The sequence below is a fragment of the Rattus norvegicus genome, chromosome 2, assembly GCF_021556685.1.
Source record: "Rattus norvegicus strain SHRSP/BbbUtx chromosome 2, alternate assembly SHRSP_T2T, whole genome shotgun sequence".
Taxonomy (NCBI): Eukaryota; Metazoa; Chordata; class Mammalia; order Rodentia; family Muridae; genus Rattus; species Rattus norvegicus.
The window spans coordinates 112506997-112524787 of NC_141535.1; the positions used below are offsets into that span (position 1 = coordinate 112506997).

The 17791-nt window shown below is 46.6% G+C and overlaps 1 protein-coding gene and 1 long non-coding RNA gene across 9 annotated transcripts in view; one reads left to right on the forward strand and one right to left on the reverse strand.

The window, feature by feature from the left end:
- Positions 1–1846: 1846 nt before the first annotated feature.
- On the reverse strand, positions 1847–13021 carry LOC147996200 (uncharacterized). 2 transcript variants are annotated; one of them, XR_015671504.1, is made up of 3 exons: positions 12161–12395; positions 3198–3548; positions 1847–2680 (listed from the first exon to the last, which is right to left on the reverse strand). It is a non-coding gene; the product is annotated as an uncharacterized LOC147996200 (long non-coding RNA). The 2 variants fall into 2 exon arrangements; XR_015671500.1 differs by having other exon boundaries at positions 1847–3548; positions 12161–13021.
- The window catches only part of Tnik (TRAF2 and NCK interacting kinase), a 398674-nt gene continuing 392909 nt past the window's right edge, over positions 12027–17791 (forward strand). For 3 of the 7 annotated variants that reach the window (XM_087618702.1, XM_087618687.1, XM_087618684.1), the window contains exon 1: positions 12048–12450. In XM_087618702.1, coding sequence (XP_087474828.1) covers positions 12394–12450 — 57 coding nt within the window. In that variant the 5' untranslated portion in view covers positions 12048–12393. 7 annotated transcript variants of the gene reach the window in all.

The window sequence follows — 17791 nt, forward strand, 5'->3', positions numbered from 1 at the left end:
AATACGTGGATATGGAATGAAAAGTGAACATTATTTTCTCTCTCTCTCTCTCTCTCTCTCTCTCTCTGTGTGTGTGTGTGTGTGTGTGTGTGTGTGTGTGTGTGTGTGTGTGTGTGGTGAGATAGGAAAAACTTGGGTGTAAAATCAAACAGGTCACGGTTCTACAGGCAGGTTATGGGGTGGGGGCGGGGGTTGCAATGGCAGGAAATACGGCCCTGTGAGCTTTTGACACGGTCTGGACAGGCCTAGTGGTGAGAATTAATGTCCTTTGATCATTTGTAAGAGTATTCTTGGTCATTGGCCAGCTGTGTGCAGAATGCCAACTATTGCGGGTTAGGTCCTAGGAATGCTGAGAGAAAAGCAGGCTGAAATCTCCCTCACTTGGCCAGATTGCAAGAGAACTTAAAACTTAGTATTTAAGGCGATTAAACAACTGCTATGAAATCATAAACAATTAAATTTCTGTAATAAATATTGAGGCATTCCAGCTGTATATTAAAATTTCTATGCATCTTGGTTGTTAGGAAATTCTCAGGGAATGAAAACAGAAAATGCCATTTTGAAAGTGCTTGCCAAATTCCTAGTAAAAATAGTGTTCCGTATTTAGAGGAAGTATAATACTGGTATTTTAGATAAAGTGCTGTGTTTGTCTTTGGGTTTCACAGGGTCAGATCATTAAGAAAATTCCTTCAAACTCATTTAATAAAAAAAAAAACCGATGTATTCACAAGGCGCTATCATTCTCAGTGGCAACATTTTAAAACAACACCTGCCCAACTATCACCTATCTATAATCTATCCATGTGTGTATCAACTATTTATTTTATATTATCCATCTATAATCTAGTATCTATCTTTTGCCTATCTATAACCTATTATTTTCATCTACCATCTATGTTAAATGTATCTATCATCTATCATCATCCTTTGGGAAACAAGAATGAAACAAAACAAGCAGATTTTTTTCTGCATTTTAAAATTTAGTCTCAAGCAAGGCCACCTTTAGGGATAAAGTGTTTGTCTCTGGGATCAGATTATCTAACATATAGTATACCAAACTTTAGGCTCTTAACAAAGATAGAAAGAAGAAAGAGCAAGAGGTCAAAGCGATCGGAAACTAATGCAGAATTCTCCCAGTGCCTCTGTGCCGGGGAAACATAGTAGTCATGCCAAGAAGGAAAGAAGGGAGAACAGAGCAAATGCTAGGACAGGGAAGCCCAAACCGCTCCCTTTGAAAAGAAGTGCTGCTCAAGGTGATGATGCATTTCTCGGGCGACCCCTGGGAGTAAGTCTCAGTGCACCAGCAAAGGCCCATCTACCTACCATCCGAGAGTTATGAATTTTAGACTTGTACAGCTTGGACTCACGTGGAAATATTGTAATGGGATCCGAACATATAGGTATATATGATTGATGCTTTTCGGAGAGGGATTTGTCAGACTTTACAGCTTGGTCAAATTTCTCAGTCTAATATAAGACAGTTAAACACCCTGTGTGTTTTTAGTTCGCAAGGATTTTTGTTGTGCGTGCGTGCGTGCGTGCGTGCGTGCATGCGTGCACCGGGAGTGGGGGGCAGAGGTCAGTGTTAGGTGTCTTCCTTGACTGTGCTTCACCTTAGGTCTTGAGACAGGATCTCTTACTGAATCAGGAGCGCGTTGGCTCCTAGGCGTGCTGGCTGGTGAGCTCTGGAGCCTCCTCCTGTTTCCAGCTGCCCAGTGCTCCGACTTCCGGTTTTCTCCATGGATGCTGGGGATTGAACTCTGGCCCTCAGACGTACTCAGGAGATACTTTACCTGCTGAGCCATTACCCCTAGTCCTCGGTTTTGTTTTCACACACATACAATAGTTGTCTTTTAAGAAGGAAGTTTATCATCTGCACCTTCACTGGGTGTGGATCTAGGTATTAATCATATTAATCACCATCTACTGCAAATAGAGCTTCTCTGATGAGTTAGAGGCATGTCAATGTACGGGAGCAACAATAAGTCACTAGGAGTTGGTTTAATCCTACATCCATTTAACAGAATTATAGCAGATGCTTCTCTAGAACCCATGGCCCGAGTCGCCACAGGTTCTAGGCCTGATAATGGCTCCAGGTATGGATTTCATCTTGTGGAATAGGTGAGCTCTCAGGAGGAGTTCCTTATCGCCATGGTATTTATTCTATTATTTCACCAGTGGGTGTGTCTTGCCAGACTGGCGTTACTGTGATACACGGGGCTCACAGCTGGCTACAACTGATGGTTACTTTCCTCACTGGGTATCTCCCATGAGTCCACAACCAGTCATGGCACGGAGCACAAAGGACTAAGAAATACTCGACCCTAAGTAGGACATGTATATCACACTACCTTCTTCAAAGGATCAGGGATCACTATGTAGGAGGGCACAGCCAGAGTGGGAGAGGCGGAGCTGGTGAGTGATTATACAGAGACTGTTTGCTGGACACAGCAGGGGAGCAGCACACATGAAGTCAGTGTCCGTGGTCGCCCGCACCAGACATGTACAAACTCAGGACTGAGAAATCCCAGCATGGAGAGGGGACTGGGAAACAAATTTCACCCCAGGCTGAGGCGCTGTTGTCATTTGATGGCTCTTGGGAGAAGGACAGTCAATTGTTGTTGTTGTTGTTGTTGTTGTTGTTGTTGTTGTTGTTGTTGATGATATAAGAGTCTCAGTCCTGGTAGATTAAGCACACTTCAGTGGAAGGCCATATATCCAAGAATATACAGGCAGCACTAATCGGACATGATGGAGTTTTGTAAAAGGCACAAAATTGGGGAGCTAAGGAAGGAGGGAGATCTGGGGAAGTAGAGGGAGTGGGCTGAACATGTTCGAAACACAAATGTACAAAATTCTCAAGTAATTAATAAAACAAAGGGGGAAATAATAAAATAAAGTCAGAACAGTTAAAGTTAACTTGACTGGATCTCCGATCACCTAGGAGACACACTTAGAAGGGCATTTGAGAACTGTTTAAGTGAGGATTAAACATAGGTGGTGACATCTCATGGGCTAGGGTCCCAGCTTGTGCTAAAAAGGAAAAGGTCAAAGCAAGTTAAGTACTGACATGACATTCACCTCTCTTCACCTCACAAGAAGGAGGCAGCCTGATCAATCCCCTCAACACTGTGGCCACTATGCATTTCCTGCTGTGATGGTCTGCACACTCAAACTATAAGCCAAAACATACCCACCTGGAGGCTGCTTTTATTTGGAGTTTTGTCATAACAAGTAACCAGCGTCAATGGAATAATTGTTATTGTTTGGAGTCTCCACTCTTTTGAGGTGGTTTGCTATATAGTAATACATAGCTAGGGTTGAAAGCCATGCCTGAACAGGAGGAGCAGTAAACAAAACTTCCCATTCTGAGTGGGTGGGGCCTCTTCCCTTGGAGGCACGCAATAAATAAACTCTAGCCACTTCCGTTTGTTTCCTTTCTTCAGTTCCAGAGTTCAGTGATGGGGTGTCCTCTGTCCAGGCATCAGATCCCTCCTCAGCCTTTGGCTACCGATGATCAGAAACCTTGAGTAACGGCCCCAATTTACCTGCAGCCGAAGGAAAAGAAGCAATTACTTTAAAGGCTATGTGGATAAAGGGAGTTTATTGGTTTTTATAATCTCAGCTGTAACAGACCACTTCAAGTGTGGTGGCTTTGAGCAACACAGACATCATTGCTTCAGTGCTTACGTTAGTTCTTTTCCTCATTTCCACGACAAAACGTTTCACAGAAGCGGCATCAGGAAGGAAGGATTTGTTTGGGCTCACAATTTGAGGGCTCAATAAACATGATGGAGAAAGAGGCAGTGGCCACACCACATCCATTGGCAGGAAATGGAGAGAGACTGGTGCTGGTTCCCACCCCGCCTTCTCCTGTCTTCCCTTTTTATTCCGGGTAGAGGCCATTTGTTCAAAATGGGTTTCGCTGTGGCAGGGTTGCATTTGTCTCTGGGGGTTCTTTGGGGACTAGTTCCTCTGTCCTTCTCAGACTGAGGCCTTTCAAGTTCCCACCAGCATACGGCCCCTCTTGCCTCACCTTTAAAGCCAGTCAGTTTGCATCTCCCCCATTCTGTATGTAGCGTATCCTTTTGGAGGTCTCTTGTTTTCAGTCTTAAGGAAGGGCGGGATGGCTTTGGGTCCATTGTGATAAACTAGGAACATTTCCACACCTCACTGGGGACATACTCACACCTGTGAAGGCCTCTGACTCTTAGGTTAATCACAGGCATCAGAGACAGTGTGAGGACACAGTGAGGCCGATTGTCCTACCTATCACAGGCGCAAAAATAGAACGAGCGCTCTGGGGATTTAACTCCCTAAAAATACGGTAGCATTTACAGCACACACTCTGCTTTATGTTTTCCCTTTATTCTCTTACGGAACTTATCAGGGCAACTTGGCCTGCTTTTCCCACTAAAACAGAGTACCCATAAACATTCAATTTATATTCATTTATATGATATTATGCACCATCAGCATATATTTCTGTGTTTAGAGCTGATGCTATTTATAATCTCAGGACAAGGGAAAAGTCTTAGTGTGCTTTTTCTCTCTCTTCTCTCTCTTATTACCATACTATCATTGTCTGAAGTCATTAATGCTTAAGTCAGCAATGATGAGGATTTAAAGATTTGGCTGACAAGTTGGATCAGTGGGTAGAGGTCCTTACGAAGACCGATGACCATGAGTTTAGTCCCTGGATCCCACATGGTGGAAGGTGAGAACCAAATACTGCAAGCTGCCCTCTGACCTCTGCACACACAGGGACATGTACACAATGGCCCACACATGCAAGCACACATACAAGTAACATATATATTTGAAACTTTAAAAATCTTTTATTTTTATTTTCCTCTAGCAAGAAGGATTTGGCTGCAAACAACTAAACCAACTGACGTTTGATGAATGGGAACAATATAAAGAAATTCAGACAGGTTGATCTACATGGCTGAACCTATTGGCTGTCTGGTGTCATGTATATAAGCTTAGGACCTTACATCTTTGTTTATTTGTTCTTTGGTTGTTTCTTTCTCAAGTTCTGTCCTGGTTGGAAAAGAATTCTGTAGATCCAACGGTTGTATCTTCATACAGCCCTGTCTGACGGTAACACATTAGTTCTCCTTTGGTGCTAGCAAATCAAATCTCTCGAAATAACAACACGTTTTATCTCTCGTGTGTTTTCGGTGTATCTGGACTTGAGAGCAGGCCAGCTAGAAGGCTACACAGCTTCGGTCTTGGTCTTTCTTGAGACTTGCTATGCAAATGAAATGGAAGTGTCAACACCTTAGGCCTTGACTCCGGCTAGAGGAGCTGGTTTATGGTGGTTCACTCACATAGCTACCAAGGCGAATGAGTGTCAGCAAGACATGGCAACCAGCTTCCTCTGGAACAGTATTGCTCACTGGGGTGGCTTCTGTTTATCAGGGGACAGTTTCTTGTCCTCACAATTGTAAAGGTATCATTGATGTTTATTGGGTAAGATAAATGACTCTGGTGACTAACCTGTCCTATCCAGGAAAGCCTCCTCCCACAGCACAGAATACCAGGCCCCACATGTCAGCGGCATAGACCAGAGAAACTGTGTCATAGAACAAGTGATTTGACAGCAAGGTAGAAGCTTTGGAAGGTTGGCTTCTGTAGTCTGGGTTGGAAGGATTCCTGGAACGGCGTGAGTACCAGAAGCTTGGCACACTGGGAGCTGTCTCAGGATGTACACCATCATGATGAGTTCCTCTTGAGCGTCAATCATCGTCTCTCATTTTAATTCCCTCTTTTAAAATGATTACTTGTTTTATTTTGTGTTTTGCCTGCACACACACCACAAGCATGCCTAGTAGTTCCAAAAATCAGAAAAAGGAATCGGATCCCCTGGAACTGTAGTTACAGACTATTGCTAGATGTCACATGATGCCGTCCTCTGGAAGAGCAGTCAGTGCTCTTAAACTTAAAAGGGGAGCTTCGGTCCCTTGCTTTATTTTTCAAAGAGCAAACCATCCCTGTAAGTCCCCACAGACGTCACTCCTCAGTAGTAAGTGTTGTGGGATAAGCCAGTATTTAGACCAACCATAAAGTAATAGGACGAACTTTCTAGAACGAGCTTAGACCACTCTCCCTTTGGATCTGGAGAGAGCCTATGCGTGTAAACACATTGAGAGCAAATTCTCATACTCAGTCTAACAATAATGAAAGAGGGGAATAGTTTTGAGTGGGGCACAGTGATATCTGGACTGGGGTATTTCAGTGGTAGAGCACTCATCGACAATGCTCAGGGCTCTGTGTACTGTCTTAGTTTCCTTCCGCTGCTGTGATAAAATATCCCAGAACCAAGCAGCTCACAGGAGAAGTGGTGTATTTTAACTCAAGATCTAATGTTAAGAGTTTTCAGAAACGTTCAGATCACAGCAAATGCTTAGAAGAATATGTATGGTTTATTATTTTGATAATAAAACTGTTAATTAACATAATTATATTTACAATTACATGTTCAATCTACTATGTTTTATCCCAATGTATTCTCTTAAACATTTTTATGTTTGTGTGTGTGTGTGTGTGTGTGTGTGTGTGTGTGTGTATCTGTGTATATGCACATGTGTGCATATAAAAGCCAGGGGTTAACATTGAAGCATTTCTCAATTACTCTCTACATTATTTGAGACATGGTCTCCCACTGATCTTGGCTTTTGCTGAGTTAGCTAGACAATGTGGCCAGTCAGTCCCAGGAATCCTCCTGCCTCCACTTCCCTAGTACTGGGATTATGGGTGTCTTGTTGCAGTAGGCCTTTTTCATGTGCGTCCTGGGATTCAAATTCATTTTCTCAAGTTTATGCAGAAAGCACTTTATCAACTGGTGCTAAGTCCCTAGTGCTCATAAAACACGACTAACTAGTCCTCTAACTAGTTTTTTTTTTTTTTAATGTCTTCTGTGTGCAACAAGTCCTGGATTTTGCTTCTAAGGATCTAGGCGTGCACATTAAAAACTGCTGCTGCACTGCTCTCCTGGGTCTTGATTCAGCTGCTGATTGACGTCAGGGTCTTCCTCCTTCAGGAATAGACTCCTGTGAGCACTGGAGGTGGGCGCTTGTCCCTGCAGGCTACTGCTTGTGTTCAGAGCTCTCATTAGTTCACCAGTGGTCCCATCCTGAGTGTTTGCTTTACTGAGTGTCACGAGAGAACTGGGAAGCACTTAGGGGACACAGGCAGTTTGGGGCTGGGTTCCCATCTCTTCCAGTCATTGGTGACCAGCACTCAGGTACTAGCTTGCCTCACTGACCCTAGCAGCCATGCTCAGTGCTGTTGCCAGCTGAGGGGCTGTGTGCTGCTGAGTCTCCTTCATTCTGCTCATACTTCCTCATATCAGCTATCCCTATATCTAAAATAATCTTGTCGTTGACTGTTTACAAGCTTGCCCGAATCTCACCCATGCAGTTCCTTTGCTGTCATATTAAACGGCACATCCACCCTTACTGATGTAGACCCAGACAGTGCTCTGGCTAAGTGGCCAGCCGATGCTGTTTCTTTTATGATCTTAGTGTATTTTTCAAAATATTTTTTCTGAGGTAGACAAGGTGGCTCAGCCCTTGGAAGGATCGAGGTCATCCTCGGCTGGGTAGTGAGTCAGGGGCAAACCTGGGCTACATTTGAACAAGTTATATGTCTGATTTCCACACTGAGAGTTGAGTTGGCACATAGATTTCTTGTTAAACAACATGGTACATAACTGGGAGAAGACACCTTTAGGTTCTCTCTTTAATAAGTATTTTTTTCTCCATCTTTATTAACTTGAGTATTTCTTATTTACATTACAATTGTTATTCCCTTTCCCAGTTTCGAGGCCAACATCCCCCTAACCCCTCCCCCCTTCTATATGGGTGTTCCCCTCCCCATCCTCCCCCCATTACCGCCCTCCTCTCAACAATCCCGTTAAACATACCAAGAACAATCAACGCCTATAACTAGCAGTCCATATTTCACTATTCCAAACATGTAACAATATTTGCATCGACTTTTAAAATCCCAAGGTTCTCACCGTGCTTCCTTGCCTTCCCTGTTTCCTCTTCTTTGTCCTCCCTGGCCAGTTGCTTTGCCCTTCCAGGTTTTCCGTTGTTGTTGCACACTTCCCTCAGAGATATCCAGCAGACAGGTGTGTTTTCCTGGCTCTGAAGATATGGCCGAATGGCCTCAGCTCCCCCAGTCCTTTCAGATCAGGTCAGGAGCAAAACCTCCCCTTGGTCACATCCTAACTGCCTATACCTCTTGCTAGTTTCTTTTTTTCTTTTCTTCTTTCAGACACTATTTTTTATAAAAACTCATAGTCTCATTTTCCACTCTTTAAAAATCACAGTCAAAAACCAGCAAAGAAATGCCCCAGGAGTGAGTAGACAAGATGGGAGGGTGTACCCACCCAGCCCCAGGGGGAGAGGGTGGGACACCACACACAGCTGCGTGACTGGCACAAGGGGGCATGTGGTGGGCAAGGTGGCACCTGTAGGCAATGACCACTGACATGACATGGGCTAGGGGGCTGGGCAGCGTGGGGGGGCACACTGACCAGCCAGGACAGGGAGGGCTGGCCCCAGCTGGGTTCTTATGCTGGGCCACCCACCTGCCCAGGTTGTCCCACTGTGGTCCTGGGCAGTGAACCTCACACAGCCCAGAGTTGGGGATCTAGGTTCAGGCTAGGCCGGTGTGGCCCAACAATCTACAATCACCTTTTCTATGCTCCTGAGTCCAGGCATGCAATGGGAAGAGGGGACTTGCAGGGAGGCCAGCAGCAGCCTCTGCCAATGGCAGCCTCCTGATAAGGCAGGTGTCACACACAGGCTTTTCCTGAACAAGGAACCTGTCACTGTGGGAGATCTAGAAGTCTGAGGAGACAAGGGCCTTCTCTCACCAGTGGCAAGAGGGCAGGACAGCAGAGGTCTGTCCCTCTGTGGCATGGGAGCTGTGATAGGAAAGTTCATCTACTTGCTATTTTCTCTTTTTCCGGCCAATTCACATCATGTATCTAAAATAATCTTAGTTGCTGACCTCTTGGCCTACACTTCCTGTCTGCCCTTGTGAAAGCTGGGGTTCCATGTTACCTGGGCTGTTCTTTAAGAAACGCAGAGCCTGAACAAAGCAACAGCCAACCAACATGTGATGGTAGAGTCTTCTCTTCCGTTACGTTGACGTGAATGCTCTTCTTTCTATAGGAGGGGGTCTATCTAGTACAGTGGGGTACTCACCAGAGAAGACTGCCCAGACACAGGTTTAAGCCAGAACAAAGTGTTTATTAGTCAGCCAGCAACTATGCTGGGATCCCAGTGTAGCCCACAGCCTTTCTCAGGGTGAGTTTTTAAGCACAAAACCCATGTCCTGGGTTGGACATACTACAGTTAACAGGAACAGTTAGCCAGGAGCAGAACCACAGAAGCCAAAAGGCAATGCTAGTGCTTTTTAGAGACTTTCCTAGAACTGCAGACTTTGATGGATTAGGCCTATGTTTTAGTTTTAGCAGATGGCGCGGTCTACATGCTAACTTTTACAGCTGAATGGTACTTCTATCATGGAGTCAGTGGTGCTAAGGTCTTGGTGCCTACTAAGGCCTGGGGCCCTATTATGTTCAGACTGCTTTTTTTTTTTTTAATAGTAGGTTTTTTTTTTATAGTAGTGGCTTACATTTTCTTTTAAATTAAACAAAATGGAAGAGCTGTTGATAAGAACACAGACAGTATTCAGACAGGGAAAGAAATCAGAACGTCTGATGGAGTAGCTGAAATCTGATAGGCACTTGGCCTAAAGAAGAGAGTTTGATGTTCCTGGATAGGGCATGCAAGGTTCTGGCTGATCTGCCCTCAGCCCTCTCCTGGTCCTAAGATTTCCCACCCTTAGCCTGCCACTGCTTTCTCCCCCTCCCCCCTCACTACCCAGAGTGCACTTTGCTGATCCCTATTTGAGGCTACATCCATCCTTACTGTCTTGGAGGCAGGGCTTCCTCAGAAGTAACCACAGTGCTGTGTACTATTCTGAACCAATCGTAAACTCCAAGGTAGAACCTTGAGACAGTTATTAGGTTCAGGGGAAAAGTTCTTTTTGTGGTTTCACATAAGTCTGTACTACTTTTCTATGAGAGTGTTTATCTCTTAGTTTCAAGTTTGAAGCTTCAGAAGTAGCCCAGCTTATGAATTCCAATACTCTAATTTGAAATTACTTTCTCTCACCTTGAGACATAGGTTAACCTGCTGTCTAGAGGAAGGGTGAGTTTAAAAAAAGAAAAAAGATGACATACAAGGGAAACAGTAGTGGAGGGAAAGATGGCTTCTATGTGGTCCCTTCATGGTGGCTTATGGTTCAGCACTTATTAATGAGCGGAATGACTTCAGTGGGGGAATCCAAAGACAAATGGAGCCTTTAAAATATTTTTTAAAACATTTAAAGCTACTTTGCCTTAAAGGCAAAAGCTCCCAACCCATTACTGACATTTGTTTGTTGTCGGAACAGCATTCTAGTTTATTGGTGGGGTTTAGAGAGCACTTGATTGGCCACACTGAGTCCAGGACTAAACAGTCCGGCTAGCACTAACTTCGTTAGCGTTCGTCTGTTCATTCATTCATTTAACTTGTTCTGAAGCTCATAATTAGTTTACACTTCATGACTTAAAAAAAAATGTAGCACCAGCCCAGGTGTTGGTGTACGCATGCAGTCTGAGGACTTGGGAGGTACCGACAGAACGATGAGGAGTTCAAGGCCTTCCTCAGCTCCACTGTTAAGCAAAGACACCTGGAAGTACCTAAGGTCTGTCTCATAACCAAACCAAGCTAACCAACCAATAATATAAATCAAAAGAACCTTTACTCCCCCCAAAAGAAAACAAAACAGAAAGTCAAGAAAAAAACCAAACCCAATGCGCTTGGCCTCTTTTTTCAGCAGTTGTGAGAGGAACACTCTCGGAACTATTCATGAGTTGCAGTGAGTGTAGAGTTGAGTATAAATGTTTTCTTCCGATTTGTTTTGTGTGGCCAAACTAGGAGAGAGGAAGGGCCGCCCGGGGGTTGTGGGAAGTGACTACACTTTTGATAAAGAAAGTCCGGTTACCACTGCAAACACCCAGCTTTTGAGTGAGAAAACGAGCGAAGTCAAATAGCTCGTGGGTCACTGCTCACTATCCCGGAGCCAAACTTTCTCCATCTATCAGGGTAGGTCAGGGGCGGAAAAGCCGCAGCGGAGGAAACATGGAGTTCAGCACTATATTGCCCAATTAATGTCGGCCTGGGAGTCACCTGAAGCCTTCGAGCTACTCTACCCAGGGAGAAAGCCTCTCTTTTCAATTCGGTCATTTCCGTGGGGAATTGCGGCACGCGCAGGTCTTGGGTGTGGCGATGTCGAGACAGAGCTCACATCTCTCGGATTTCCAGCTTCTAGCTAATCTACCCAGCTGGGAGAACCACAGATGACTCTGGCCTGCCTTCCTACAACCCAGGGGCCGCGAATGACCGTGACCCGGTGACCACTGCCCAGCACCAAAGCCAGGCTGCCGGCTCAGCGCGTGTGAGAGTCTCCCCAACTCGCTCTGCGCGGGGAGGCGGATCCCCTTCCCTGCGCACAAGTCCTTATATGCACCGGTTGCACCGGCCCGCCTTTACTCCAGCCCCACAAATAATTAATGGGGGAGGGAAGACGCTGCTGCCTCCCCCCACCCCCCGCTGCCTCTCCCCACCACCCTTTTCAGAACGCAGTCAAGAAACCCCAAGATACGATCTTAGAGCCATTTTGGTGCAGTGCACAAATTGGACATAATAAAAATAGCTTTCAGGTTTCTGCACAGAGAGGTTCGAGCACGGCTCTTTAGATTCAGCACTATTAACCCACGAAAGCTGGGGCGGAAAGGGTGCGTACCCCTCCCCCACCCTGGCTAGTGGCGGAGGGACCCGGTCAGGAAGCGCGGCCTCTCCCCAGTCGGAGACCACGCCTCCACCCCCCCACTCCTCCCAGGAAGCGGTGATAGACAGTTCTGTGTGGTTCTCCACCCCCACCCCCCCAGCTGAGTGGAGGAGTTGATATGTCTCATTATAACAGCCAATGCAGCCGCCATCCACGCACAAGCAAAGAAGCATGTCCCATTTAAATACACCCACGCAGCCCCAGCGCCCTTAGCCGATCAGGGCGCGCAGCCCACACGCACCGCGGCTCCGGGCTTGGAGATCCGCGCAGGTCGGGCTCCGGGATCCCGCGGATCGACGCTCTCGGAAGATCGGGATCGGACTCTTGTTGGGGCCCGGGTGGGCGGGGGAGGCTGGGCCCCGGGCCTCTCTGGCGGACAGCCGCATGAGGACGCGAGCGAAATAGACCAGGGTGGAATTGCCAAGGAAGACGCTTCGGGGTGGTTTTGGTCCATTTCTCCCGCGAAGAGTCGACATGGCGAGCGACTCCCCAGCTCGCAGCCTGGATGAAATCGATCTCTCCGCCCTGAGGGTGAGCAGAACGTGTTTTTTCTTTTCTTTCCAATGGTCTGGGGTTGGGAGAGGGAACGTTCCTTGCCTTCCTGTTCTGATTCCGTGGCAGCCTTAGGGGTTCTAGGCTGAGACCCTACCCCTACAGCAGGGGCTGGGCTCTCCTTGTGCTCCTTGGCTGCTCCCGAGGCTCCGCAAGGAAGCTGGGGGAGCTTATGTCAGTTTCATCTTCGATCGGTGTAAGAGCATTACATGAAAGGCTGGTGTGTGTGTGTGTGTGTGTGTGTGTGTGTGTGTGTGTGTGTGTGTGTGTGTGTACACCCGGGCAACTGTCTCCTGCCAAGGCGCGAGACCCGACTGCTCCTTGCTGCAAAAAGATTCTCCTCGAGAAGAAAGGCACTGGCCCTCCACGTTTGCCAGCTACCTGCAAGATGCCATCGTGAGCTAGCTGTCCCCACCAGCGAACCCTGCTACTCCAAGGGAGCAGTAATTGCTGTTCTGGGCTGGTCTTGTAGGTGGTAACTGATTCCCTTCCCGGGTTCTGCCTCCCGTGTTGGGGCTCTGGCTCAGCCAGAGTGCACTCACCTTTATCTGTGGTTTGAACTCAGCCCTGCCTATTCCTTCCCTCGGTGACTGTGACCTTTCAGTTTTATGGCTGAACTTCAGCAGGTGAAAGAGACGTTTCTCCCCACCACACCGGAACTCCCTGGAGAGACTGTGTGTGTGTGTGTGTGTGTGTGTGTGTGTGTGTGTGTGTGTGTGTGTGTGTGTGTGTCCAGGGTCTGTGACCAGTCCTTTGTAAAACACATTCCCTTCCCCCAGCCCCAACGCTTTGCCTTTACCTTCTGAAACACCTCAGACATCGTTCCATTGTATTGAATAAGACTTTAGTGATCCAGAATCCATTTTGCTGTTGTTTGAAAATCAGACTGCCAGGAATCCCATTGCAGCCTCGACGCTTCCCCACCCCCACCTCTAATCCCAGCACACTCCTTCGGGGAAGGGGGCCGAGCGTTCTTGCCATTTTAATTAGATGCTGCCTGCCAGGAAGAGGGTGAGGAGGGGTGGTGGCAGTGGCAGCAGCAGCAGCAGCAGGCATCTCAGAAAGATTGGACACCAATTTCAGTTCGACTAGTTTCTTCCTTTCATGAACTAAAAATAAAACAAATAACAGACGAATATACTTGATGCCCGGAGGGTAGGTGAGACCTAAGAGATGGTATCTCGTGTCACCCACTGCCAGTAGGGGTGGGAGTTCAGTGGTCCTCCGGAACACATTGTTGGATTGATGCTAAAATCTTGAGGCCATTTGGTGTCTACCAAAGCTTTTTGTGCCCTTTCCTTTCTCTACAAATATTTGAAGGGGCTAGGTACCTGTCTGATGGAAGTGATACTTTTCTTCCGGCTTCATGAGCCTCTTTTCATCCCTCTCCTTGAATCTTTGCCCCTTTCCTTATCTTTTGGTCCCGAGAGGTGAAGATTCAGACAGACAGCACTCAGGTTGAGGACTGACTGCCCTTTGAAATGGCCTGTTGGGATAGTGAGGCGCCCAAAGCTCATTCATGCATGATTACAGTAAGCTGTTTTCTCTGGTGCCCAAAGGCCACATCCAGAACCAGTGAGTAGCTGAGTGTGGGGGCTGGGAGCAGAGTGGGTGCTTTAAACCAGCGCGGCTTCCTCCTTACCCGCTGTGTGTTGCTCTCAGGCTGCACTTCTGTCTGGGAGTTGCTCTGGTGTGAGTTAATCAGGTGGACCAGACTTGGGCAAGGAGGAGTGGCTAAGAGGTAGAGCCCTGAACAATGAGGCAGGCTGGGCAGGAATCTTAGCATCATTCTCCCTGATGTGATTTTTAAGTTGGGGGTGGGGTGGGGATGGACTAGGTCCTGTGGGCAAGGTTCTTCTGAGATACCAAGCACAGAACCTGTCTGTCATCAGAGGGCCTTGATGGACACTTGGGGAGACCCGGGCTCTGCTATGTGTATTTGGAACAGATATCTTTGTGTGATTTACTGGGTTGCTCTTTGTCACCCTGGAAGCCCAATGAATTCTCTGCCTGCACTGGGGGTGTGCAAAGAGCTAGGGAAACAGCTACTCCCAGTGTCTGGGGAGCTACTGGCTGGAAGACTTACATGCAGATGGGCAGACAGTTGTACTCAGCAGGCCTGGGAGCTTCAGGCAATCTTGTGGTGGGTGAGGTGTGTAGTAGGTTTGTCTCCAAGGGCTAGTAGGAGAGTCACCCAGATGAGAGTGTAGATAGAGGCTGCTTTCCTAGATTTGGAGAGGTCGGTTCTTAAGCTTGCAGAAGAGTCCTTCTGAAGAAACAAACCCTGACCCTGAAATGTGGGCAAGGTCAGTGGTGCAGCCCTGCCAGTCCCTGGACATCTCTGTGACCCTTTAATGTATACAATCAATGGTCTTTGGAAGCCCTGGGCTGGGTGGTTTAAAAGCAGATCCAGTCTGCAGAGGTCTTATTCCTTCTGACTTTGGGGGCTTATTGTTCTCAGCCAGTGATCCCAGACTGGGCCCAGTCTAAAATTCCCCCCAGTAGGAACAATGCATGATTCAAACCAGAGCAACCAGTACCAGACCTTTCATTTAAACCATGCAAGATTTGGGTGGGTTTTTTTTTTTTGTTGTTGTCGTCATTGTTTGTTTGGGGGTGTTTGTGGTGGTGCTGGTGGTTTTGTTTTTGTTTTTGAATAAAATGAAGTGGGGTTTGTGATTAGGAAATAATTAATCAGAATTCCATTTATTAAGTCCTCTTCTCAGAGTTCATGAAGCTCAACTAAATCTTGAGTGTTAGGTTGGGGATGGTTTCGTAGATGAGACCTGGGAAAGAATCGTAGAGCACCGGACCAGTCCCGTAATCTAACACTCAGGAAACTGAAGCCCAGAGAGGTAAAGTTTGTTGTCCAAGGTCACACAGCCAAGGGGGGGAATAAAAGTAGCCAGAGAAAAGAATGTGGTTCCCAACTCCTCAGTCTACTCTGAGATGTTTTCTGCTGGTGGTGAGGGCAAGAGAAATCGCTTGACTGACCGTGATCTTTTTTTTTTTTTCCTTCTTCTTCTTTTTTTGTCTTGAGAGTGGAAAACCTGTTAGAAACAGGGAATCCATCAAATCAAATGACCAGAGTTATCCGGCACCTTTGGAGTTTATCTTGCCTTGTCTTCTTTCAGTCCTTTCTTCGCAGGCAAATAGAGATCTAAATCACGTAGGACAGATGGTGTCCTGCACGGATAACCTCTCCCAGTAACCCGTCTCCATCTGAGTATGTCCCAAGGGGTCCGTCCAGACATGCACATTATTCAGACCTCTGTGTGTGAGGTTTCTGGTGTCCACACATGCTTTTCACAATTGCTGAAGATGCGGGAATCACACGTAGTATTACGTGTGATATATATTCTCTCCATGTGGGTGTATGAAAATGTGTGTGCATGCGCACAGACTACTGCAAACAATCTTCTTATTCAGACCGGGGCTTGAGTCATGCTTGCCTCAGACCTCACTATATTAAAAGATGAGATTACCCACCACAATGCTGCATTGCCTCTGAGGTGAGCTCAGCCCAGAAAGCTTTTTGAAGACGATCATGTTTCCGCACTGGAGCACATTGGCTCTGCTCAGCTTGGCCCACAGCATCGGGCACTCAAGGTCAGGGGTTCTGACCTCATCCTTTCAGCCTGGGGCAGGACTCAGACACACCTTTCTATTTGAACAAAATTAGGTGACTTACACCCGATTTTTCCCTCCTCCCTCACGCCTTTCTGGGCTTAGGCGCTCTTCTTCCCACACCTCCCACTATATGTGTGTGAAGTGTTAGCATATGTAAGTTAGTACATGCATGTGTATAGGTGGCATGTTTGTGTATGTGCCTGCAAATGTGGAGACCAGAGTTAATATCAGGCGTCTCTCTCTATTTCTCGGTACCTATTTTTTTGTTATTATTTAATTTCATTTTTTATGTGTTTGTCTGTTTTTCAATTCGTGGATGCCTGCGCACCACTGCATCCTTGTAGACTGCAGAGGCCAAAAGTGGATGTCTGATCCCTTGGACCTGGAGTACAGATGGTTGTGAGCTGCCCCATGAGGGAATCGAACCCAGGTCATCGGGAAGAGCAGCCTTGTCTCCAGGCCTCTCCACTTGACTTCTTGAGACAGGTTCTCTCACTAACCCTGCAACCCACTGATTAAGCAAGACTAGTTGCCACCAAGCCTCAGGAATCTTCTTGCTTCCACCGCTATCTCCATAACGTCACTGGCACGTACAGCTTTTGTGTGTGTCTGTGTCTGCTGGGGGTCAAAACTCAAGTCCTTACACTTGTGCAGCAAGCACTTTACCAACTGAGCCATCTACTAACTTCTCCAACAAAACCCAGATCGAAGGGTTAATCTCACCTGGAAAGCCCACTTCATTTTGCATGCTTGTGCTACCTGGGTTGGGGCTGTGAGATTTTCTTTTTCCCTCTTTACAAGTTCATTAAGGGCTGTAGAGTCCTTTGAATTTAGCTTTCTCATTAGTTGGACAAATGATTGGATGAGTGGATGAACAAATGAATGAGCATATGCATGAATGAATGCGTTAGTGAATGAGGTGGAATGGTCACAAGCTCCTGGGTTTCTTGTGCATGTCCTATTAGTTCTGTGACATGGGGCATGCTTAAGTGTCAGCAGCACAAACATGGAACGACAACTGCGTGTCTTCATCATCCTGGATTCTGAAATCAAAGGCTTTATTGCACAGCCTTTACAGCACAAGGAAACATACAAATATGTCGCTAGATAGAATTTTATGAGAAGCCCACCAGCGTTTGATTCCAGTGGCTGCACCTTTTGGAAAGGGTTGAAGGACAGTTTGTGTGTGTGTTTATCTGTTTTTGTTTTTTGAGACAGATTGTTAAAATATAGCCTAGGATTATGTGAAACTCACTGTGTAGACTAGACTGGCCTTGAATTCTGAATAGTTCTGCCTCCTGAATGCTGGGGTGACAGGTCTGTGCCACAGCATTTAGTTCAGAAGCACATCCTTTTGAGCGTGTGCATGTGCACATGTGTCTGTACATGCGGAGGCCTGAGGTTGATTTCAGGTTTCTTCCTCAGTCGCTCTTCATGGAACAAGCCTCTTTTCAACAGTACTGAAACAAACTAGCTTATGAGCTCATTCCACACTTTCTCAGGCCTTCAGTTGAGTTTCTAGGACCTTCAGTTCTAGAGTAGACCCCCCATTACAGAGGAGCAAGGTTCGCCCAGAAAGAAGCCTTTTAAAGGTTATGGTTTCTAAGCTAGCATCAGCCAACAACCTTATTCATTAAGGCACTTTCTCTTTCTTGTCTTGTTTCCTCTTCTGTGTGGATGACCCATTATT